At 37.9% G+C, this 24,803-nt stretch overlaps 1 protein-coding gene across 4 annotated transcripts in view; it reads right to left on the reverse strand.

Moving 5' to 3' along the window:
• LOC149086498 (voltage-gated inwardly rectifying potassium channel KCNH2-like) overlaps window positions 1-24,803 on the reverse strand; it is a 327,715-nt gene that overhangs the window by 8,937 nt on the left and 293,975 nt on the right. For 3 of the 4 annotated variants that reach the window (XM_089255950.1, XM_089255948.1, XM_089255951.1), the window contains 6 exons: window positions 22,262-22,337; window positions 19,949-20,245; window positions 19,544-19,615; window positions 16,319-16,513; window positions 12,139-12,508; window positions 713-1,006 (listed from right to left, as the gene is read on the reverse strand). In XM_089255950.1, the coding sequence (XP_089112076.1) occupies window positions 713-1,006; window positions 12,139-12,508; window positions 16,319-16,513; window positions 19,544-19,615; window positions 19,949-20,245; window positions 22,262-22,337 (1,304 nt within the window). The remainder of the gene's footprint in view (window positions 1-712; window positions 1,007-12,138; window positions 12,509-16,318; window positions 16,514-19,543; window positions 19,616-19,948; window positions 20,246-22,261; window positions 22,338-24,803) is intronic. The other variant, XM_089255949.1, reaches the window with a different exon arrangement.

Consider the following 24,803-nt stretch of genomic DNA (forward strand, 5'->3'; position numbering starts at 1 on the left):
AGTCATAAAACTCTTTTGTACAGTATAAATTTACTCGAAAATCAATTCAATTGATAAGTCGAAAGGGTCTCGCTCTTCAGTGAAATCGTAGTGTTCGTGAAAAAATTTCATTGGCAAAGCTTTGTCTAAGCAAATTCAACCATTTAACGTCTATTAGTCATCGACAGGAAAAGAACAACCAGGGTTCTTGTATGGACATTTGAAGACTGTGCTGCGATGGGTGAGCAAACGGGTCACGTAATTAGAATTCTTCTGAGCAAAAAGTTACGCAAATGCGTTACTTGTGATGAAAGTTTCGTTTTTTTTTTCTCAAAATCTGAATTTTTCTTCGATCATCTCCAAAAGTCTTCATTAAGACTAACAAAGTTCATAGCCTTCTGATGCCTAATTACGGATGCAGACAGCTCAGAACAGGGAAAGTTTAATTTTAGAAACCCTGTATACAAGAGTATTTGTTATATAATAGATAATTATAATCAAAAATATGAATTCGTTTAAAATCTGTGCACACGGTATAGTAGATTATCAGAGCAACGAATTATTTCATGATATCTAAACAGATTCATAATTAAACCTAAATGTGTCTGCAGAGTACAGGCTCAGGAAAACTCACATCTTTCTTCTGTCTTTCTGCAACTGGTAAATGGTAGAAGCAATTAGTAAAACAGACAATGATGCACCATCGAAAGACATAGCAAAAATCAATACTCACCGAGGCAGTTCAAGGCTACGGCACATGTGCCTTAATGCTGTGCCATCCAATGACAATGGAGACAGATTTCCCTGCAAACTAACTGCTCTTCTGTATTCCTTGGATTTCGGCTTGGAATGACGAGAAGCTGTCGACGGAATATTGGAATGCTCTTCTGGAGTGAGATCAGAGGAAAGAGACAGCACGTCTTTCGAAAATGTTCCTATTAATGACCCAGACTGAACTATGTGTGCTAGGAGCTGCATTATTGTTTGAATATCGGTACTCAGCCTGGTCTCGATAGTCCTAACTTGCCTGCAGAGCGAAAAGGAAAAAAAAATGAAATTAATTATAGAAACTTTTATTAACAACTCTTCAACAGTTGTTTAGAATGCCCCTGAGCTGTCGTGTGGGTGTCAATACATCTCACATCAGAGAGAGACTGAATCTCTACTGTCGTGGGACCTAGAGGGTGCTACTACAAAAAGTCCGTAGAAACTTTAAAAATGAATAAAAACTGGAAAAAAACGAAATAAAAAACGGTTTGCAGGGTTAACATCGCTAGGTCACTGGAATTTTTTAAGACGGGGGGGGGGGGCCTCAAAAACAGCCGATAGAAGGTGCTGGTACGAGTGACTTCGGTGGATATATGCAAATGAGACGGTTATAAGAACTTGAGCTCCTAATCCACAATCAGTTCACCGTTGTAAAACGTGACTGTGTGGACCTGCTGCACTCTGCCGTTGTGACTCACCTGCAATGTGTTATTCCCTGTGGTGGTGGTCATGTGGAACACATATTACTGTAATAAACGATTAGGAGGCATTCTGTTCGTTATTTGCTTATATTTTCTTTGACTTGTGTACGTCAGCGCCCCCTATCGGCTTTTTTTCCTGACTTTTTCCCCGTCTTAAAAAAATTCCCGTGACCTAGCGATGCTAACCCTGCAAACCGTTTTATATTTTGGTTATTTTTCCGGTTTTTTGCGTTTTTAAAGTTTCTACGGACTTTTTGCCCACCCTGCATTTTTGGCAGCTCTGCTCATTTTTTAAAATTTTTTATTGAGATCCATGGAAACAACTGCTCGTGTATTACAGAGCATACGCCACGAGGCTTACAAACGTAAGTAGCAAACATTATAAGTGCAATAACAACATACGATGCCGAATCAGAAACGTATATACTACCGGTATAGATGCAATAAGAAATCAATGTCCCTATGGAAAAAAATAACACAATAGCTCACAATACATACACGAATAGATAACATATAACCACACATAATTATGAAAATAGTCAACACAAAAGTTGAATATAACAAATCAATAGAAAAAGCAACAATCTTATATATAAATGTGAAAGTATGTATGTATGTATGTATGCTCTTTATACAAATCTACAGTTTTAGACCGATCGTCGCCAGATTTTGCATATATACCAAACAGGTCCGGGATTGAACCGTAGGCTACTCTAAAAGTTCGTCAGAGCTGGGCAAATGTCCGAAATGGGCAAAAAACTGTCGGGCAACAATGTTTTTGGGGCCTCAACAATCACTTTCGGAACGTTTACTTTGGTTACCGTGGTTTCCAACAATGCATTTCAGACATGTATATACCTTTACAATAGTTTGTCACATCTTTAACGCTGCCATCATAACAGTTTATTCCTTTATAATGGTTTGTCACTTTTCCAATCCTCCCAGTAATTGAAGAAAACCCGGGAAGCGCCGGGTATTTCTGCTAGCCTATATACAGGGTGTCCTGTAAGTGATAATGCGGCCCTTATCTTATCAACCGGCCATTGTATAGGTATAGATTCAATTTAAAAAATGCTTAAAAGGCGTTTGAATAATATTCGTTGCACAAGATGGACGTATGACGTCGCTAACAACAGAGAACAACAACTACAACGACAAAACTGGGAATAAAAATGTTCAACGTCAACTGATGAATTCAATGCTTGCCTCAAATCATCAACACCCTGCCACGAAGCTAAAAAATTATCATTATCCACCCACATGCGAGTTCAACGGCAAAATGACTCAGCACTGCTATCATTTTCACATCAGTTGATCAAACTTGGCAATGGACGTATTCCCGTAGACCCAAGCACCGGACTGATTACTTTCCCAAATGGATTTTGCCAGTTAAATTCAGTTCAAGAACTTGCAGACAAAGTCTTCCCAAACATTGAACAAAATCACCGAAACCATGAGTGGCTTTGTGAGAAAGTAATTCTGGCATCGAAAAATAACAGTGTGAACAGGATCAACGGAAAAATCCTAAAAATTATTCCGGGAGACTCCACATTTTACAAACCGGTTGACACTATCACAGACACAGCGCAGACAGTTCTGTATTCTGCAGAATTTCTGAACTCTCTGGATATTCCGGGTGTGCCACCACACAATTTGACCCTCAAAGTCGGAGCACCTATAATGCTTTTGAGAAATTTGTCGACACCGATACTCTGCAATGACAACAGGCTCTGCGTGAAGAAATTGCACAATTGCATCATTGAAGCAACGATTCTAACTGGATGTGACAAAGAAAAAGAAGTCTTCATTCCACGTATCCCAATTATCACCGAAGAAATGCCATTCACTTTCAAGCGATTACAGTTCCCGATTCGTTTAGCTTTTGCCATGACAATCAACAAAGCGCAAGGCCAGTCGTTAGCAGTGGCAGGTATCAACTTACTTAAGCCCTGTTTTTCACACGGACACATTTTCGTCGCATGTTCGCGTGTTGGTAATCTCAAAAATTTTTACATCTACACACCAGATGGACAAACAAAAACATTGTGTATCCACAAGCAATTGCCTGAAGTTTTAATTAAAATATTTAAAAATAAAAGTAGTTTTTTTCTTACTTCATGCAGAAATTTTTTTGATTACATATATATACCTGATTAATTATTTCTTAAACTTTTTACAGGGCGGGCAATGTCGCCGGGTATCAGCTAGTCTTATATATAAATGTGAAAGTATGTATGTATGTATGTATGTATGTTCTTTATACAAATCTACAGTTTTAGACCGATCGTCGCCAGATTTTGCATATATACCAAACAGGTCCGGGATTGAACCGTAGGCTATTTTAAAAATTCGTCAGAGCTGGGCAAATGCCCGAAATGGGCGAAAAACTGCCGGGCAACAATGGTTTTGGGGCCTCAACAATTACTTTCGGAACGTTTACTTTGGTTACCGTGGTTCCCAACAATGCGTTTCAGACATGTATATGCCTTTACAATAGTTTGTCCCATCTTTAACGCTGCCATCATAACAGTTTATTAATTTATAACGGTTTGCCACTTTTCCAATCCTCCCAGTAATTAAAAAAAACCCGGGAAGCGCCGGGTATTTTTGCTTGCATGTATACAGGGTGTCCTGTAAGTGCTAATGTGGCCTTTATCTCATCAACCACCCATCGTTGAGGTATAGTTTCAATTTAAAAAGTGCTTAAAAGGAGTTTGAATAATATTCGCTGCAGAAGCTGGACATATGACGTCACTAACAACAGAGAACAACAACTACGACGATAAAACAGGGAATAAAAATGTTCAACGCCAGCTGATGAACTCAATGCTTGCCTCAAATCATCAGCACTCTACTTCACCAAACACCAACTCTGGCCAAATCGCTACATTGCAATTTACTGCCATTAGTGAGATGGGTTGGAAGTGAAGGTGCTGTCTATCGGTGGTCGCCTCGAGTTTGTTAGGACATCAACACTCTGGCACGAAGCTAAAAAATTATCATTATCCACCAACATGCGAGTTCAACTGCAAAATGACTCAGCACTGCTATCATTTTCACATCAGTTGATCAAACTTGGCAATGGAAGAATTCCCGTAGACCCAAGCACTGGACTCATTACGTTCCCAAATGGATTTTGCCAGTTATTATATATATAAACTCAGTTCAAGAACTTGCAGACAAAGTCTTCCCAAACATTCAACAAAATGACCAAAACAATGAGTGAGTGGCTTTGTGAGAGTGCGATTCTGGCACCGAAAAATGACAGTGTGAACAAGATCACAGACATTTAGTTCTATATCCTGCAGAATTTCTGAACTCCTTTGGATATTCCGGGTGTGCCACCACACAACTTGACCCTCAAAGCCGGAGCACCTATAATGAAGTTGGAGATACCGATACAATGGCAACAGACTCTGCGTGAAGAAATTGCACACTTACATCATAGAAGCAACGATTCTAACTGGATGTACTGGAGGAGAAGACGTCTTCATTCCACGTACCCCAATTATCACTGAAGAAATGCCATTCACTTTCAAGCAATTACAGTTCCCGATTCCTTTATCTTTTGCCGTTACGATAAACAAAGCGCAAGGCCAGTTGTTAGTAATGGCAGGTATCAACCTCCTTGAGCCCTGTTTTTCACACGGACAGCTTTACGTCGCCTGTTCGCGTGTTGGTAATCCTAAAAATTTGTACATCTACACACCAGATGGACAAACAAAAATATTGTGTATCCACAAGCGATTGCCTGAAGTTTTTAATTAAAATATTTAAAAATGAAAGTAATTTTCTTTTACTTAATGCAGAAATATTTTAATTAAGAAATAATTAATAAGCTACTTATATATATATATGTAAATCTTTTACAGGGCTGGCAACGTCGCCGGGTATCAGCTAGTCTTATATATAAATGTGAAAGTATGTATGTATGTATGCTCTTTATACAAATCTACAGTTTTAGACCGATCGTCGCCAGATTTTGCATATATACCAAACAGGTCCGGGATTGAACCGTAGGCTACTTTAAAAGTCCGTCAGAGCTGGGCAAATGCCCGAAATGGGCGAAAAACTGCCGGGCAACAATGGTTTTGGGGCCTCAACAATTACTTTCGGAACGTTTACTTTGGTTACCGTGGTTCCCAACAATGCGTTTCAGACATGTATATGCCTTTACAATAGTTTGTCACATCTTTAACGCTGCCATCATAACAGTTTATTAATTTATAACGGTTTGCCACTTTTCCAATCCTCCCAGTAATTAAAAAAAAAACCCGGGAAGCGACAGATATTTTTGCTTGCATGTATACAGGGTGTCCTGTAAGTGCTAATGTGGCCTTTATCTCATCAACCACCCATCGTTGAGGTATAGTTTCAATTTAAAAAGTGCTTAAAAGGAGTTTGAATAATATTCGCTGCAGAAGCTGGACATATGACGTCACTAACAACAGAGAACAACAACTACGATGATAAAACAGGGAATAAAAATGTTCAACGCCAGCTGATGAACTCAATGCTTGCCTCAAATCATCAGCACTCTACTTCACCAAACACCAACTCTGGCCAAATCGCTACATTGCAATTTACTGCCATTAGTGAGATGGGTTGGAAGTGAAGGTGCTGTCTATCGGTGGTCGCCTCGAGTTTGTTAGGACATCAACACTCTGGCACGAAGCTAAAAAATTATCATTATCCACCAACATGCGAGTTCAACTGCAAAATGACTCAGCACTGCTATCATTTTCACATCAGTTGATCAAACTTGGCAATGGAAGAATTCCCGTAGACCCAAGCACTGGACTCATTACGTTCCCAAATGGATTTTGCCAGTTATTATATATATAAACTCAGTTCAAGAACTTGCAGACAAAGTCTTCCCAAACATTCAACAAAATCACCGAAACCATGAGTGAGTGGCTTTGTGAGAGTGCGATTCTGGCACCGAAAAATGACAGTGTGAACAAGATCAACGGAAAAATCCTAAAAATTATTCCGGGAGACTCCACATCTTACAAATCGGTTGACACTGTCACAGACACAGCGCAGACATTTAGTTCTGTATCCTGCAGAATTTCTGAACTCTTTGGATATTCCGGGTGTGCCACCACACAACTTGACCCTCAAAGTCGGAGCACCTATAATGCTTTTGAGAAATTTGTCGACACCGATACTCTGCAATGACAACAGGCTCTGCGTGAAGAAATTGCACAATTGCATCATTGAAGCAACGATTCTAACTGGATGTGACAAAGAAAAAGAAGTCTTCATTCCACGTATCCCAATTATCACTGAAGAAATGCCATTCACTTTCAAGCGATTACAGTTCCGGATTCATTTAGCTTTTGCCACGACAATCAACAAAGCGCAAGGCCAGTCGTTAGCAGTGGCAGGTATCAACCTACTTGAGCCCTGTTTTTCACACGGACAGCTTTACGTCGCCTGTTCGCGTGTTGGTAATCCTAAAAATTTGTACATCTACACACCAGATGGACAAACAAAAATATTGTGTATCCACAAGCGATTGCCTGAAGTTTTTAATTAAAATATTTAAAAATGAAAGTAAATTTATTTTTACTTGATGCAGAAATATTTTGAATAAGAAATAATTAATAAGCTATATATATGCAATTTTTTTACAGGGCGGGCAACGTCGCCGGGTATCAGCTAGTCTTATATATAAATGTGAAAGTATGTATGTATGTATGCTCTTTATACAAATCTACAGTTTTAGACCGATCGTCGCCAGATTTTGCATATATACCAAACAGGACCGGGATTGAACCGTAGGCTACTTTAAAAGTTCGTCAGAGCTGGGCAAATGCCCGAAATGGGCGAAAAACTGTCGGGCAACAATAGTTTTGGGGCCTCAACAATTACTTTCGGAACGTTTACTTTGGTTACCGTGGTTTCCAACAATGCGTTTCAGACGAGAATATATGCCTTTACAATGGTTTGTCACACCTTTAATTCTGTTATTATAACGGTTTATTCTTTTATAACAGTTTGCCACTTTTCCAATTTAATTGCAGAAAACCCGGGAAGCGCCGGGTATTTCTGCTAGCCTATATACAGGTTGTCCTGTAATCCTGTAAGTGATAATGCGGCCTTTATCTCATCAACCGCCCATCGTATAGGTATAGTTTCAATTTAAAAAATGCGTTTGAATAATATACGCTGCACAAGCTGGACGTATGACGTCGCTAACAACAGAGAACAACAACTACGACGACAAAACTGGGAATAAAAATTTTGAACGCCAACTGATGAACTCAATGCTTGCCTCAAATCATCAACACCCTGCCACGAAGCTAAAAAATTATCATTATCCACCAACGTGCGAGTTCAACTGAAAAATGACTCAGCACTGCTATCATTTTCACATCAGTTGACCAACCAGTAGACCCAAGCACTGGACCGATTACGTTCCCAAATGGATTTTGCCAGTTGTTAAACTCAGTTCAAGAACTTGCAGACAAAGTCTTCCCAAAAATTCAACAAAATGACCAAAACCATGAGTGGCTTTCTGAGAGCGATTCTGGCACCGAAAAATGACAGTGTGAACAAGATCAACGAAAAAATCCTAAAAATTATTCCAGGAGACTCCACATCTTACAAATCGGTTGACACTGTCACAGACACAGCGCAGACATTTAGTTCTGTATCCTGCAGAATTTCTGAACTCCTTTGGATATTCCGGGTGTGCCACCACACAACTTGACCCTCAAAGTCGGAGCACCTATAATGCTTTTAAGAAATTTGGACACACCGAGACTCTGCGTGAAGAAATTGCACAATTGCATCATTGAAGCGACGATTCTAACTGGATGTGCCAAAGGAGAGAAGACGTCTTCATTCCATGTATCAAAATTATCACTGAAGAAATGCCATTCACTTTCAAGCGATCACAGTTCCCGATTCATTTAGCTTTTGCCATGACAATCAACAAAGCGCAAGGCCAGTCGTTAGCAGTGGCAGGTATCAACTTACTTGAGCCCTCTTTTCACACGGACACCTTTTCGCCACCTCTTCACGTGTTGGTAATAGCAAAAATTTGTACATCTACACACCAGATGGAAAAAGAAAAATATTGTGTATCTATCCACAAGCGATTGCCTGAAGATTTTAATTAGATTTTCGAGTAAGAAATAATTAATAAGCTATACATATATAAATTTTTTACGGGGCGGGCAACGTCGCCGGGTATCAGCTAGTCTTATATATAAATGTGAAAGTATGTATGTATGTATGCTCTTTATACAAATCTACAGTTTTAGACCGATCGTCGCCAGATTTTGCATATATACCAAACAGGACCGGGATTGAACCGTAGGCTACTTTAAAAATTCGTCAGAGCTGGGCAAATGCCCGAAATGGGCAAAAAACTGTCGGGCAACAATGGTATTGGGGCCTCAACAATTACTTTCGGAACGTTTACTTTGGTTTCCGTGGTTTCCAACAGTGCGTTTCAGATGTGTATATATATGCCTTTACAATGGTTTGTCACACCTTTAATTCTGTTAGTATATGCATATGTATAATAGTTTATGCCTTTATAATGGTTTGCCACATTTTCAATACTCTCAGTAATGAGGGTTTTTGAATAGACGTCATAATCATCATCAGCATCGCTTTGAGGGTCAAGATAAGGGTGATCCTCATAGAAATCAGTGTTAAAATTGCCGCTTTTACTGTAGAAATGCTGAAATTTGGTGGGGTTTTCTGTCACATCAATAATTTTAAAAATTGTATTGAATACTCGATTTTTGAAATATTGAGTTCGCTTAGAGATATACGAAGCCCAGAAAATTGTAATTATCCGGAGTTGGATATTCCTGCAATAACATTGATTTCAACTTTTTATTTATATCTTCTCAAGCATGACTTCCCCGTATTGTCTTTTGATATTCAACTGCATAAACTGATATAGTTTAGGTTGTTTTAAAATCAATCATTGGTCCGTAAAGTACATCGAAGAAATTACACAGCTTTAACTAAGCATTGCTGGAAGCAGAAACAGGCAGAAATTGATAACTTGAAGTTCGGGAGGGGGATCAAAATACCTAGCGCCCCTTCAAAAGGGGGGAGAAATTTGTTTCTATGTTTCTTTAAATCTAGATTTGTTTATTTCATGAAGTCGCGCAGGAAGTCGCTATATTGGTCAACTTAGACACGGTTTGCATGTCCCTCAAAGAAAGAGGGAGATATCACGTGATCCAAACAGCCTCATTGAAGAAATCCCGGGCAGCGCCGGGTATTATAGTTTCAATTTAAAAAACTCTGGCACAAAGCTAACACTCTGGTACGAAAGTTATCATTATCCACCAACATGTGAGCTCAACCGGTATCAACCTGCTTTTAAGAAATTTGGAGACACCGATACTCTGCAATGGCAACAGACTCTGCGTGAAGAAATTGCACACTTACATCATTGAAGCAACGATTCTAACTGGATGTTCCGGAGGAGAAGACACGTTCACATTCCACGTATCCCAATTATCACTGAAGAAATGAAATTCACTTTCAAGCGATTACAGTTCCCGATTCATTTAACTTTTGCCATGACAATCAACAAAGCGCAAGGCCAGTTGTTATCAACCTACTTGAGCCCTGTTTTTCACACGGACAGCTTTTCGTCGCCTGTTCGCGTGTTGGTAATCCTAAAAATTTGTTCATCTACACACCAGATGGACAAATAAAAATATTGTGTAGCCACAAGCAATTGTCTGAAGTTTTTAATTAAAATGTTTGAAAATGAAAGTAATTTTTTCTTACTTAATGCAGAAATATTTTGATTAAGAAATAATTAATAAGCTATACATATATAAATTTTTTACGGGGCGGGCAACGCGTCGCCGGGTATCAGCTAGTGAAAAATAAAACAAACAATTGAAAATATCAGAAACCAGCACTCATGAAAGAAAATGATGTACACATACAAAAAATGCACACTGTATAAATACAAGTAAAAATAAATATAAAAGCCCCAACAGGCAAATTGTATATCGAGATGGTTGAAAAAATTCACCCATAAAAAATACTAATGTCAAATTTAACCAAAATACCCAATACAAAAATATGTATCAACCAAAAAAATAATAATACATAATATAATATATATATAGATAATTTAATAATATATACGTACACTGACCATAAAAAAGATTAAGGCTGTCTTAAGTAAGTATGGATAGCCTCTCGATTTATCCCACTATGCCTATGGTACTCTAAAGGGACCAAATTATTTTTTCGCAAATATATTTTGTACATATAACTTCAAAATGTGAAGGGCTTCCATTGATCTCACTAAATCGGACAATGGAGGGGGGCCAGAAATATAAAGTTTCACAAGTTCTTTCGTCAAATTTTTGCATGAAAGAAAGTGAGTGGGATTTTATTTCTCGTTGCCACATAGGCATAATGAACTACTGACAAGTTTCATTCTAGCGAGATAACTTTGAAAGTTCTCATGCTCAGTAATACATTGAATCAAGTTAGTGGGGAATTGATTACATTCTCGTTAGCATTGAAGGGAAGAACCTCTTTACTGGTCTTGTGCATTTTTCGAACTGAGATATTCCATATTCCCTGATGAATTGATTTATTTCTATAAAAACATACTTATAGTAAGATTTTGAGGACTTTCACATTTTCTATAGCATCAAGGAGTGCATACCCTACCCATAACTTGTGAGAGTTGGCTTGAACAAAGCACAATATATTCCATATAACACTGCACAGAACTATATTTAATACACATCTACCGTACACGTAATAAATTGCAATGAACTATTCTAAAAACATTCACAATTTTTTTTTATGGCGATATTTGATAAAGATACAGCCCTCCTAATAACTTCAGGAAGGGAATAAAAAAAGGGGGTTAGGAAGAAAAAAATTTTAATGGTTAGAAGAGGCTCGATTGCGTGCGTGAATGTCCTCGAATTCTAAATGATGATTTGCGCATCGGCCACCTAGTCCATTTTAAACATCCTCGTACGTTTTCGAAATTTCTAGAATTATTTCAGAATTATTTTTTTCATATCTAAGAAAAGAAAGAAAAAGCATTGCGGAAAAAAAACTCTTCCTCATTGTGTGTTAATATAAATATATTTTTTCTCCAAAATGCTATACGACAATCACCGTCGAAATTCGCAGGAAAAGAGAACCAAAGTTGCCTCCGAGCAAGGCAGATGCCATCCCAGCTACGGCTCGCGTGCTCGAATGCAGTACTGTATGAAGAAGACAGTAAAAAAAACATCAACTGCACAGTATACCGCTTTTGGATAGAAATGAAAATTATGGATTCCTAATTTATGGGCGTAAGAGATGAATTAGAACGCAGTAGGTTTGTATGTCAAAAATGGAATGTGGTAAGTCTGATGGTAAAAAAAAAAAACTACTTCTGTTTTAATTAGAAAAACTATTGTTTTCAGAAAAGTGGCGCATATATTGATAACAAAGGTAAGCGAGTAGTTGCCAAAAAGGCATGAGCGTGAGTCCTTATTTCGGAGTTTCCGAATCTGAATACCTGAGATTAGAAGAAAGAAATTCCCATGTCGTTCCTTATAATGTGAGCAAAGTTGCTATATTTTGGTGACTTCTGAAGCGGTCGCGTGATCAAGGATTGATATTTGCGTATTTTGAGTGCTTTCCGTGCAAAGTGTGAAAGTAATTCACTGGATAGACTTACCTGCTAAGATTATCTAACTTGGCATCTAGCAACTGAGCATCAGGTCTGTGTAGTATTGCTGGAGCTGCGGGTGGAGGGAAAGGCTGATGATGAGGTGATTCATCCGCTCCACTGTGACCGGTTGCCGAACTGGCCGTCATAGGGATTGTCACACTGGAGCTGGATTGCGCACCACTGCTTGAAATGGACGCTAAAGGCGCTGCAGTTACTCCAAGGCGTCCGGGACCTGAACAGGGCCTTTGTATTTCCATTTGAGGTCCAACTGCAGGGCTCGCTGGTGCAGATTGCTTTAGGGATAGTGCAGGAAAAATGGAGGGTGGACTAAGCTGCTGTTGCGAGGAAGTTGAGCCTGACGATAAGGCATTAGAAGCTGTTAAGTAGAAAGTACGAGTAAATGTAATTTTTGATAACTAATGTGAGTTCGAAGAATTTAGAGAATAAAACTAAATTTATTACTGTTATATTAAACTTCGTCTTTTATTCTTAATCGTTCGTTCAAAATAACATAGAAATAAAATTCACCATCAGAATGTGAAGTAATTACAAAGACAAAGACCACAACAGTCAAATTGCCCAAACAGGTGGCTGAAAAAAGATACCCATAAAAAATATAATTGTCAAATACAACAACCCAGTACAAAAGCATATATACCAAAAAAAAAAAAAACAACCTAATAATCAATAATAAATAAAACATTGCCCATAAAAAAGATTATGGTTACCTCATTCGAAATATGGATAGGTTATCGCTTTATCCCAATGTATTTATCGTGCTTTCTTTTTAAAACGTGTCCACTGTGTACGAATTCCCGACCCCCGGAGGTAAGCTATTCCATTTATTGACAACCCTATCAGAGAGAAAATTTTCTTGCGATACCACAACCTGTAATTGTCTTTTACTAAACGATACTAGTGTTCCCTTGTCGAAGCAATTAATTGGCGGCGTATTAATAACTCATGGTCTATAGTATCGATCCCGTTGAAAACTTTGAACACTTCCATCATATATCACCCGACACACCGTTCTTCCATTCAAGAAATCGAGTCTTTCTTTATAGCTCAAGCCATGTGTGCCAACAAGAGTACGCTAGCTCTTCTCTGCATCCCCGCAACTAATTGTATATGTCCGTCTGTATAGGTATGGTCTCCAAACCTTACGGCATCCGGCGGCTGTCCAGGACGGACTAAGCTTCAGAAAAGTGGAAGAATGACTTTAACAGAACGCGAAGTAACTTTCTTAAGAATAAAACCGAGCATTCTATTCGATTTTTTGACCACAGCTAAACAGTGTTCAGAAAAGTTAAATGTCAATAAGCCGGGTTTTTCGACGAGGTTCTATGTAAACAAAAATTTGAAGACTTCGCACTATTATTTGTGCAGCCTTTTTGATAACCAGTGAGTTCCATCAGTTATTGTTATTATTAGTAGATGCAATGAAGATATTAAAACAATTGGAGTTTTGGTTTGAACCTTACCGGAAGATTTTTATTTTAGTGGGCAATTGTCATGGAGAATTGGGAAAATATTGAGAAAAAAATTATGAATATGAGAATTGTTAAAATAATTCAAAATATTGAGAATTGCAATTTTTCCCACTTACATAATATATGGGTGAAGTTGTGAAGTATTATTATTACTTTTGATACATTACATGAAAATTGAAGGAACTTTGCCATGATTATTATTAATTGCCATTCATTCACCATACACATATGCACACATAAAATCGCCCACTCGAAATATGTGGCCCTTACTTGAAAACAAACACTACACGGACACTCGTTAATCACGATCATTATTATTATTATTATTATTATTATTATTATTATTATTATTATTATTATTATTATATATTACATTGACGTTGAAAAGTGTGGTTTTTGTTATTGTAAATGTGACCTATTCACATATGTCACACATTAATTTTCACCGTCATGTGTGTATAAACCCCACGCTAAAGAATACTTCCCACACTAATGACCTTAATTAGAACCCTATATTGTTTGATCACGTGCAGGGATCACGGGAAGGGAGTGCTGAAAACTCTGAAGTGCCAATCACAGGCCTGACGGAGAGGGTCAGAGCTGACCTTGCCGCCTCGAATCAGAAGGCCAGAAAGTACAACAAAACCCCAGAGTAGGTCAGGATCTGGCAGTTTTTTGGGCTTTTCTGATCGAACGAAACGTGTTTGAACACGGATTTTGCAAAAATCTGGAATTTTCGCTAGATTTTGAATTCCTGTTGAAATTATGGGTCGAATAGCCTGAACTTTCATATTTGAATTCCCCGTCTATTGATATGATTCATAGACCTGGGGAACAGTGGGCTAAAATAGGGATTTAATCCCTGCACGTGATCAAACAATATAGGATTCCAATTAAGGTCATTAGTGTGGGAAGTATTCTTTAGCGTGGGGTTTATACACACATGACGGTAAAAATTAATGTGTGACATATGTGAATAGGTCACATTTACAATAACAAAAACCACACTTTTCAACGTCAATGTAACATATAATAATAATAATAATAATGATCGTGATTAACGAGTGTCCGTGTAGTGTTTGTTTTCAAGTAAGGGCCACATATTTCGAGTGGGCGATTTTATGTGTGCATATGTGTATGGTGAATGAATGGCAATTAATAATAATCATGGCAAAGTTCCTTCAATTTTCATGTAATGTATCAAAAGTAATAATAATACTTCACAACTTCACCCATATATTATGTAAGTGGGAAAAATTGCAATTCTCAATATTTTGAACTTTTTTAACAATTCTAATATATATATTCATAATTTTCTCTTAATTTTCTCAATTCTCTACGACACAATTGTCACCCCAGGTGCCGTAGGAAATTCGGAATCACTTTCTATATAATCGTCATTTTGTTTCAGAGTATCAGTTTCAAAGGTGCAAATGGATGAAATCTTATAACGTAAATATGAATTGAAACCATTCAACAGCTGCAAAAAAGGAAGAAGGAGGGCACCCAAGACCACTTTCGACTCCCGTGGGCTAGAAGAAACAATACACACAAAGAATGGCTTGATTTATTTGTGAAATTTCTGTGGGAACTATTCAATCCGTGACTTTTTCTCCCTAACTCGTATGTTTTCCTTTCGATTGCGGGTTTTTTTTTAACTCTTTCAATGTTGAATTCAACGTATTTTCTAGAGATGCTAGATTCTTGATTTCTTGCTTGGAGCTTTGAAATATGTCAAGTTGTTTTCTGTGTATATTTACTTACATTGCAGCAAAACCATCAGCTCGGGTGATATTTTCATCTTTCTCCTTCGTTCCGTTCAAAATTCGAATTTAAAATTCATTTTTTGTGAAAAACTTACAACCATATAATAACAAATGACTTTTTAATGCACGTAATTCATATTACCTCAACTTTCGCGTGTAATTTTCTAATTTATCGTAATGTTTCGTGCTTTAAGGAAGAGTCATAATCAAGTCATTTATGTTTCAAAAATAAAATTTCTTTGAATTTTGTTTTGCGTTAGTTTTTTTGTCATTGCTGTTCTCTTGACACGCCGTGGTGTTCACATTGCCTAAAAGATCCACTCACATCTTTGTTATGTACACAAACCAGGTAGCGGGCAAAATCACCCCATTACGCCGCCTGTCAGTCGAGTGGAGAGGGAATTAGCTTCTCACTGCGCAGGTCTGGGTTCGAATCCCGGTTCGGGCATGGATGTCTACTAACACTAACAAATTCCCTGGACGGATCATGCTGATCCCTTGGGAATACGTGAAGATCACGTTATTATTAAAAAAAAACAAACTTCACTCCACACTTTTTTTTTTTCCATAAAAGGAGAGGCGACCCATCAAAACGCAAACTACATAAATCATATCTACAAACACAAAAAATTATTTTCGACTTTGAATCAACGGATTGAATGAAATTTTTTAATTTCTATTTTAAAGCTGGGCAAAGCCACCCCAGTTGACGGTACGTTTTTTTCTCTCACGAACTTGAATTAGACGGAAGGATGGAAAAAGGGGCGCTTGCCACACAATCGGTAACTTCTGGCAACTGAAGAACAAGTTCACATTCCAATCAGACGAAGTTGGACTTAGATCTCAGTCACCCGGTTGCGATGTATTTTAAAAGCCATTACATGTTCGTAGATCAGTAAGGCAAGTTCATATAAACATGAATTAGCTTACGTGGTTCTGTGGTGTCGATGAACTTTTCCCGAGCTTCTGAAGCTTCGGCAGCTGTCGATTCTGTTCTGGATGATTTTGGTCCATTGGCTGTAGTCAAGCTGGGTGGGCGGGATGACCTCGAAATCATTTGTTGCTGTGATTGAGGCATCATTAGGACTGTTCCGGCAGTCACTTCTGTTACGGCAGATATAACACCTGTTAAGTAGGAATGGATACACGAGAAACACACTTGTTGAAAACTTCTACATTTCGTGAGTATCAAATAATAAAAAACATTAACATAACATTAAACTTTCTTCACGTAAAAATTTTATTTAGAAAAAAATGAAAACATTATTGCCCTGTCAGCGTCACGGCCTCACGAGTTTTTTTCCCTCTGAGCGTAGAATGTCTTCGCAGCTTCTCGTCTGCTATGATGGCAGTTTGAAGTGACTGTAGTGTGTGTAAAACATGGACACGTTAAGCAAGTAACTAATCATAGTGGAAGGATGAACGCAGATTTTGCTGTATCACTTAACCGAACATGCACCTCTTACAGTGAAATTTATAACGAATCGGTACATACTGGAATGTGTGTTCTGAGCGTATGTGTGGTACCTAACGTATTTATGTTGTCAGAATTGTGCTTGTTTCGTATTTTTGCTGATGCTGCCATTTTGGTATCTTCCATATTTTGAAGTGAAGTTGGTAAATGCTTGACTTTTCATGTCATGTAAGTATCATGTTGTAGGTCTTCCTGCTCTCTGCGTAGAGACTTTTTAAAATGGGGAACAGGCGGCATTTGCGCCTCGAAGGTGGAAAATCACAGAAACCAACTTCAGCCGATGTTCGAACCTCGATCCTCACGTTGAGAGTCCAGCACGATGCCGGATGTGTCCGATATGTGTTCGGCTTTATATAGTTCACTAACATTTTATTAGGCATTTATAGACGTTTGTTCCGAAAAGTTACGACCGTCCAGAAATTTTAGAGCGTCGTTCATGAAATGCTCAAGTTAGAAAGCTCAATTCTATCTTCTTAGAACTTGCAGGTTCTTCTTAAGTGTATCGGTGGCAAAAAATAGGCATAATGTATACGACCTAAAATGTCAAATCAATTTTTGCACTTTGTTTCAAAAAATTAGAACCAGATCTGATGTGACTTGTATCGACTAATTACATGAATATTTTCATGCACATTTACATCAACTTGATCGAATAGGTCTTTTCTGTCCTCCCTGGTTATGTAAACCTAGCGTAATCTAAAACACTGCTTCTGTAAACCTAGAATAGTTCGATCTTTTCATTACGGATAGAAAAACAGGACATTTCTACAAAGGCTAAATTGTTCGTGTAGTTTCTTGTACAGTATGAGAAAACGCGTGCTGATGTACCACACGAATACATTGTACTGTGGCCATCTTTGACCTTGACCATGGATTTTATGCATCAAGACACTCAACTGATAAGTTCTCGGCACAAATCTGGATTGGACCTCAACTATGGATCCCGGGAATATTATAGAGTCGATAGAAGCTGGTTTGCAATCAATGAACTTTTTTTTTTAGCACGACACCACAATCTCTTTCTAGAATCAGCACAAGTGCAATAATAAGATGTCACAAAATAACCGACGCATCTATGAAGTGAGATAGGCATAGCATAATCTCGATCTCATCTGCGTTTTTTCATCTTCAAAGTCTTCAGCCGCTGGAACCAAAAAATGGAGACCAATGGATGAAAGACTTCTCTGGATGCGGGTGTACAGGTAGAGAATCTTTTGATATCAGACGTTGAAAACTTTTATAGAGATGGAAATTTCATTTGGAATTAAGATTTAACCGCTGTGAATTGCTGCAGTATCAATACAGCTTCTTAGAAATCAGGTTTTTTTTTTGTGATTTGAATGCGAGAACTCATTCGTGGTTCCACCAAATTTTAGTAAATTTAGATTAATTTAAAACTGAGATTTTTCATACATTACCACTGGGGCTGCTGATGTTATACGACTAGTCACTAGGTCGACACTATAGTCGTCAGACCATTCGGTCCATCTAGCAGACCTAAGCTCCGAGAAAATCAACAGGAATGGTTTAAATTTACTTAAAACACTTTACCACTAAAGGAAGATGATTGTTCCTTTGATGGTTCAGATGAAACTAGAGGTGGTCTGACGGAAGAGACAATACACATAAAGATAGCTATTGCTAAGATAATATAATTTGGATTCATGAAAATGTATTATATGCCTTCTATCATTCATGATAACAAGACCTAAACCATCCAGAAGTACCATAATTTTCTATGTATAAATTCGTGGATTATACGTTAAAATAAATCTAAATTTCTTAGTGCAGATCACGGCGAAATATTTTTGCGTATTATCTGCATCAGTTATTTTTCTCAGAGTGGGAAATAGAACAAAATTAAAAGTAATTCATTATTTTTTTATAGGTTACAGATAAATTGGTGATGCGGATGATAATTTCAAAAAAACCGACCGATAACCTCTTTGTCTCTTAAAGATTTCATTATTGGAGATAAAAGTAACAACGAGAAATTTTCATATGTGGATTACGCTCCACTCAAATTAAGATGATATTCCTCCCCACCTCCCACATTCTGGAGCCGTTCCCCTGGGCTGAGATCTTTGACACCACACCCCCCTCCGCATAGTGAACTTACATGTAAATAATAATAGTAATAAAATTCATTCTGGGACCCCGGGCTGGAGCCCTTCCAGTTCCATCTAGGGGGGGGGGGGATGAGTGGGACTCATTTACTAATAGGAAAATGAAGATTCGCCGATGTCGCGTTTTCAAGTCATTTCGAAAAGCACTATGCTTCCGACTTGGAATCAATGTCGGGTTTTACGCATATATTAAAATTGGTCATTACATGCTTCAATGTAAGTGTATCTCTGGAAAACGTTAGAAATTCATGCACATGCAACTTTTTCGGACGTGTACATCAATCACTACCACGAGTGGATTATCCTCCGAGCACACCATTCTAACAACGGCATGTCGAGCCAATAAAGTACAAGAAAAGAGTTCAACAAAATATAAGAAACATAAAATTAATGGCAACAATCAACAAGCCATGCGATGATTTGTCATGCATAAAACACTTATGAAATGACCAGGTTATCGGGGAACGACGACACGCAAGGAGCCAAGACATCAGTGACACATCTAGATTAGGTACATTCACAGTTTAGTCTTTTCACAATATAGAGACTACATACCCTGCATCGAGTCAGACTTCGGAACGATGGACCGAGTATCGGTGAGACTTCTTCGAAGGTCTCGAAACAGACCTGAAGAACAGAGAGTTTTGTTTTGTTTTCGGTTTTTTTAATTTTTATTCCTGTTTCAAAATAAAAAAATTGACAAAAAAATTTTTTTCTTTTCTTTCTTTACTTTAAAAAAAAGCATTTTTAGTTTGGGAAAAAGAACATGAATTTGACAAGTCGGATAAGAAAAGAAGAATCGGATCGATCGGCATTCGGGCCACATTTTTCCACAATTAAAAAAAAAATAAACAAAGCTTTCACCATTTATATAGAAGTGCGTCAGCATTCTTTGGGGAAAATGACGAATATATTATACAACACGTTTGTCAGTTCATCGCGCTCTGACAACTCACTCACCGGCTATGGAACGAAGAGTGCCTGATCGTGGTCTCTGACCAAAGTTCAGGTTGACCGGCGTTACATCTCGACCAGCTTTCGAAGGCGAAAACTCGAGAATTCCTGTGCCGCTGCAGCGTCTTTGTTCGTCGTCTCGGTGGTCATCGTCATCGTCACTGAATTCATCGCTAGATGGCGGTTTTTTCTTCTTTCGCCTTCTCCGCCTTGCCCTCGGATACTGATAAGCTGTGGTACGTGCTTCTTCCGGTGGAAGTATTGGAGTCAAGAGAGAATTCGACCGGCTACCGCCTTCCACCTCTGAAAATGTTGAAACATTATTGAATGGAATAGTCTTCCATTTGTATTCATATAAGGTTGCTATACTTGAAAAATCAGAATATTGTATGTACAGGAGGCATATATTAGTGGTTTTTGATATAAGATACAGAGGAGAGCAACGATTAACGTTCATAACGTGTGAATTAGTCCAAAAATTCGGCGAAATTCACTTGCCTCCATTTTCATTCGATGCCTCCACTATAATAACTAAACTTTCACTACTGTTCTGGTTTGAAGACAATTTTTTTTCATAATCTCGCGTTATTTTTTATGCAATAAAAACAACATTTAAATGAGCAGTAATTTCTTTTTTAGACACTGGGACATTCCTTCCAAATATGAGACGCCAGCTAACCTTATACACATTTTGTGAATATTTTATGCATTTCAGGCCAATACGCATATTTGAAAAATGTGTAAAATGTATAAGTTTTTTTTTAAAAATTAACTAATATATTTAACACTTTAAAAAAACTTTTTTTTTTTATATTTCTTCAAGGTGCGTATTCTTATGAAATATGACAGAAATTTATCATTCCAATAAATTCTTCTAAGCATTTGCAATGACTGTTTTGGAAATCAGTCGCTATTGTCAACGTCTCTAACTTTACAAAACAGGCTAAATAACCGAAGGGGTGGTATTGCTGCTGGACACGTCTGTTTGATATGTATAGCAAAACTGGGTTAAGTTGTAATTCATTCATCAAAAAACGCTTTGAAGCATAAACGTCAAAAGTCCAATTTGACTCTACAGCGAGCTTCTCTTCCCCCCCCCCCCTCCCTCCCCACGCATTTTAAAATTTTGTAGAAAAATATGTTTATAGGAAATCTTTCTTTTTGATATTGTGCTGCCTTCGTGATTTTGAAAATTTTTGTATTACTCTTTTTCTTTTTTAATTCCTTTTCTTATTAAATTTTCAAGAATGTCAAATTTGTGCATTCTTTTGAAAGGCATGGAAATGAAATTTTTTCATCTATCTAATCATTTATTAGTCATATTCAAGTAAATATTGCATCTTATAATTTTTTTAAAAATTAATAGAAAAGCAAATATTAATTGAAAATCCACGAAAATACAGTGGATCATGTGCAATTTGAAACACAAGAGACTCTGCTTTCTACCGTTACATACAGTGGAAACTCCTATAACGGACACCTTTTTCGACGGGGCCTCAATTTTGCTGTCTATTTACGGACACTGCTCGTTTGCGGACAAAATCTTCAGTTCCAAGGGTGTCCGTTATCGAGAGGTTTTACTGCATATAGGTATCCACGTCTCACACGTACTGCAGTGGAGCCATCGTACTGAGCACTCCTCATTAACATGAGTATCCGTTCTCTAGAGGTGCTTCTGTATATTTTATTTATCGCTAAAACCGTGTTCCTTAGACATTACGGAAACTTTAGCCAGGTGCTCAGACTGTAGAGTTTGTCACTTTACCACGCATTAACTGTACGATCGGTTCGTACTGGCGTAATAGCTAGGAAACAACAAATTCGGCAGCAAGAAAAAAACACCAAACATTTTTCCAAGTTGAGTTTCAATTGGCAGAAATAGCCAATTACAACTCTATCCTTCTGTATACACCTTTCGTTTTTTTATGAGTTACTTTAACACAATGTGCCAGATTAAGAAAAGTTGAATAAGAAGAGAAGGATAATAAATAAAAATAAAAATATAACGATAATAATAAATAATTATTATGTAATGTATTCGGTGGGCCATTTGAGTTCTAATTGAAGACAAAAAATAAATCGAATATTGCTTTTCAAACAATTGGTTAGTGCATAACAAATTATTTAACCTGATACTTCAAAGTATCGTCAGTGGATAAAGGGGTAGGTCAGTTGTCGTTAATCCTCTTACGTTAAAGGGGGGGGGGGGTATAAATATATTGTGTTAGTGCTTTGAAGGAAAAATTATGCCGATCGAAAACGATTTATCACGAAGAAATTGCACTGCGATATTATTGTTAAGAATTTTACGGAACTTACCTTCATTTTCGGAATCAGGCTGTTTATAAATCTGCTTGTGCCTAAAAAGCTCTGGATCAACTCCAGCTTGTTCGGTCTACAAAGAAAAGAAAATTTAATTTTTCCACGAAATTGATTTTAAGGTTTATGTACATTGTTTAGATCAGTATTAGATCACTTCTAGTCCGCGGACCCGTTATAAAATCGTAATTCATTACTTCAATTTTTTATGATAGGGAAATTATAAAACACAATAAATGTTGGAGATGGTAGAGGGATTGAAATTGACCTCCACGAATCATTGACCGTCACTACAAGGGGCCCGTGGCATCGAAAACCTTGGGAAACGCTGATTTAAATTCATTGGAATCGCGATGATTCGGCATTAGTTATTATTCCCATAAATATCGAGAGTTGGTATAACCGAATTCAATATATATGGAGAATCTTCTCCAACTTGTGACACAAGTTGACTAAATTCCACTAAAGGCAACAACGATTTTTTATTGTGTTTTCACAACTGTAACAAATATTTTAATTCGGTGTATGTATCATGTTATTGACATATTACTAATTGTTGGTTACCTGTTGCCACTTGTGATAAAACAATTTTTCTGCTTCGGTAAAAGAAAACAGATCAAACGTTTTGTTTCAGCGGAGGAGATGTGAACGGGTTGGAGTATGTGTTAGCTCCCACGGCCACGGTTTTAACGAATGTATTCCGGCCTTTTTCTAACGATTTCAAAAACAAACTTTATTCGAACTTATAACATTAACATGCTTAGCCTCAATACGACTACTTTACTGCACCACTTCTCAATCGATTCTCGTCTCTGTTCCTGTTCGAATTAACGTTCTCCAGACAGTCGCTCGTTATTCGAGCACAAAGTCACGATACATATTTTCCTTTTCCGCAGCTGCTCGATAGCTTCCTACACTCGGTCATCCTGACCTGCAATCGTCCCGATTACCCCCACAGTGCTACAGTGCTGGCCCTTACGTGTCGACCTCTTCGGATTACGTTTTGGTAACACCGGCTCATCTTCATCTAAAATGTTCGAGAGTTCATCGTCTTCATCATCAGATTCTGACTCAAACCTCCAAGCTTTGAGTTGACTCACGTGCGCTATTGTCGTGTACAGTTGACCTTTCATTGTTGTCTTCACTTAGTCACCACTTTAGTCACCCGATACGTGTCGTTCGGTAACACAACAGTCATCGGTCGTCTATACTTCTGTTGAGTCTTCCTCAGTTGTCCCATGACTCTCGAACTTCTCTTCGTAACAGCAACCTCGTCTGGTTCGAACACCATTGTAGCACATCTGCGTTTATCGAAGCTGTTCTTCATCTTTCGTTGATTCGCTGTGATTATATCTCGAGCTTCTTTTCGTACTTCCTCTGGATTCGTCCACGAGTTATTATTCTCTTCTCATCTGTTAACCGTCTCAACAATCCATCATTGAACCTTGGAGAATATCCACGCAACATCTCAAATAAAACACCATTCGATGAAAACCTCCATTCCGTCCTTAATACGTATCCTGAACAGTAATTTTTTTCCTCCACCTTTTCTTCTTTTTCCGCCTTATCACCCTTTTATTTATCGTTTTCCACCTTTCGCAAGCTTTCCTCTGCTCGTCCTTCCACTGGCACTTTGGAATTACATACAATAGTTTCAGTTTTTGTTCACCATTCTGAAGAGTCGGTTATTCTTCAGCTAATACGCAAGAACTAATTGCCTTTCCTCTTTAGTCCGGGGTCCGTATCGGTTTTCTGTAGTATCATTTTTTTTCAGTTCGTCATCTGAATGCTGGATGATTAGGATTTGGTCTTCCTCAGCGAGAGTCAAGCATATTTCTAATTTCTGATCGATAAATGAGTCTAGAATATCATTTGGCTTTGGTGCTCTACTACAAAGTGCGTCTATATGTGCAATTTTGGATCCTGATTGGTGTTTCACCTCGAAGTCATATTCCTGAATTAAATCGAACCACCTAGTAATTTGTGGATTCATGCATTTCTTCGCATTCATGTACCCTAACACTTGGCAGTCAGTGACAATATTGAACTTGATCCCAATTAGAAGTTGTCGCAATCGTCCAACGTCCAAACAATCGCCATCAATTCGAATTTACTCGAGTGATATTTACTCTCGGTTTCTGTGGTCGTCCTGCTCACACAATATACTAGATACCACTTGCTGTCCGTCCCTTTCTGTAACAATATTCCTGCTAACCCAATTGAGCTCGCGTTACAATGGACTTCGGTTTCTGCTGTGGCATCATAGTGTGATAGTATGGGATGACACATTTTTCAGTTCTTCAGAGGTTCACGTCTGTTCCTCTTTCCAAGTAAACTCTTCGTATTTCGTGTCAATCATGTCAATGGATCAACTTTCTGTGCATAGTTCTTTATGAATCTTCTGAAATAACTAGTCAATCCTAGAAATCTACGTAGTTCATGAACATTATCAGGTGTCGGAAAGTCCTTGGCAGCTTTCAACTTCCTCGGACCTGGCTGAATGCCTTCTGAATTGACAACGAATCCTACGAATTACAGTTCA

The sequence above is a fragment of the Pholcus phalangioides genome, unplaced genomic scaffold (assembly GCF_987345545.1).
Source record: "Pholcus phalangioides strain wild (caught in Gottingen) unplaced genomic scaffold, Ppha-v1.0 ptg000004l_1, whole genome shotgun sequence".
NCBI lineage: Eukaryota > Metazoa > Arthropoda > Arachnida > Araneae > Pholcidae > Pholcus > Pholcus phalangioides.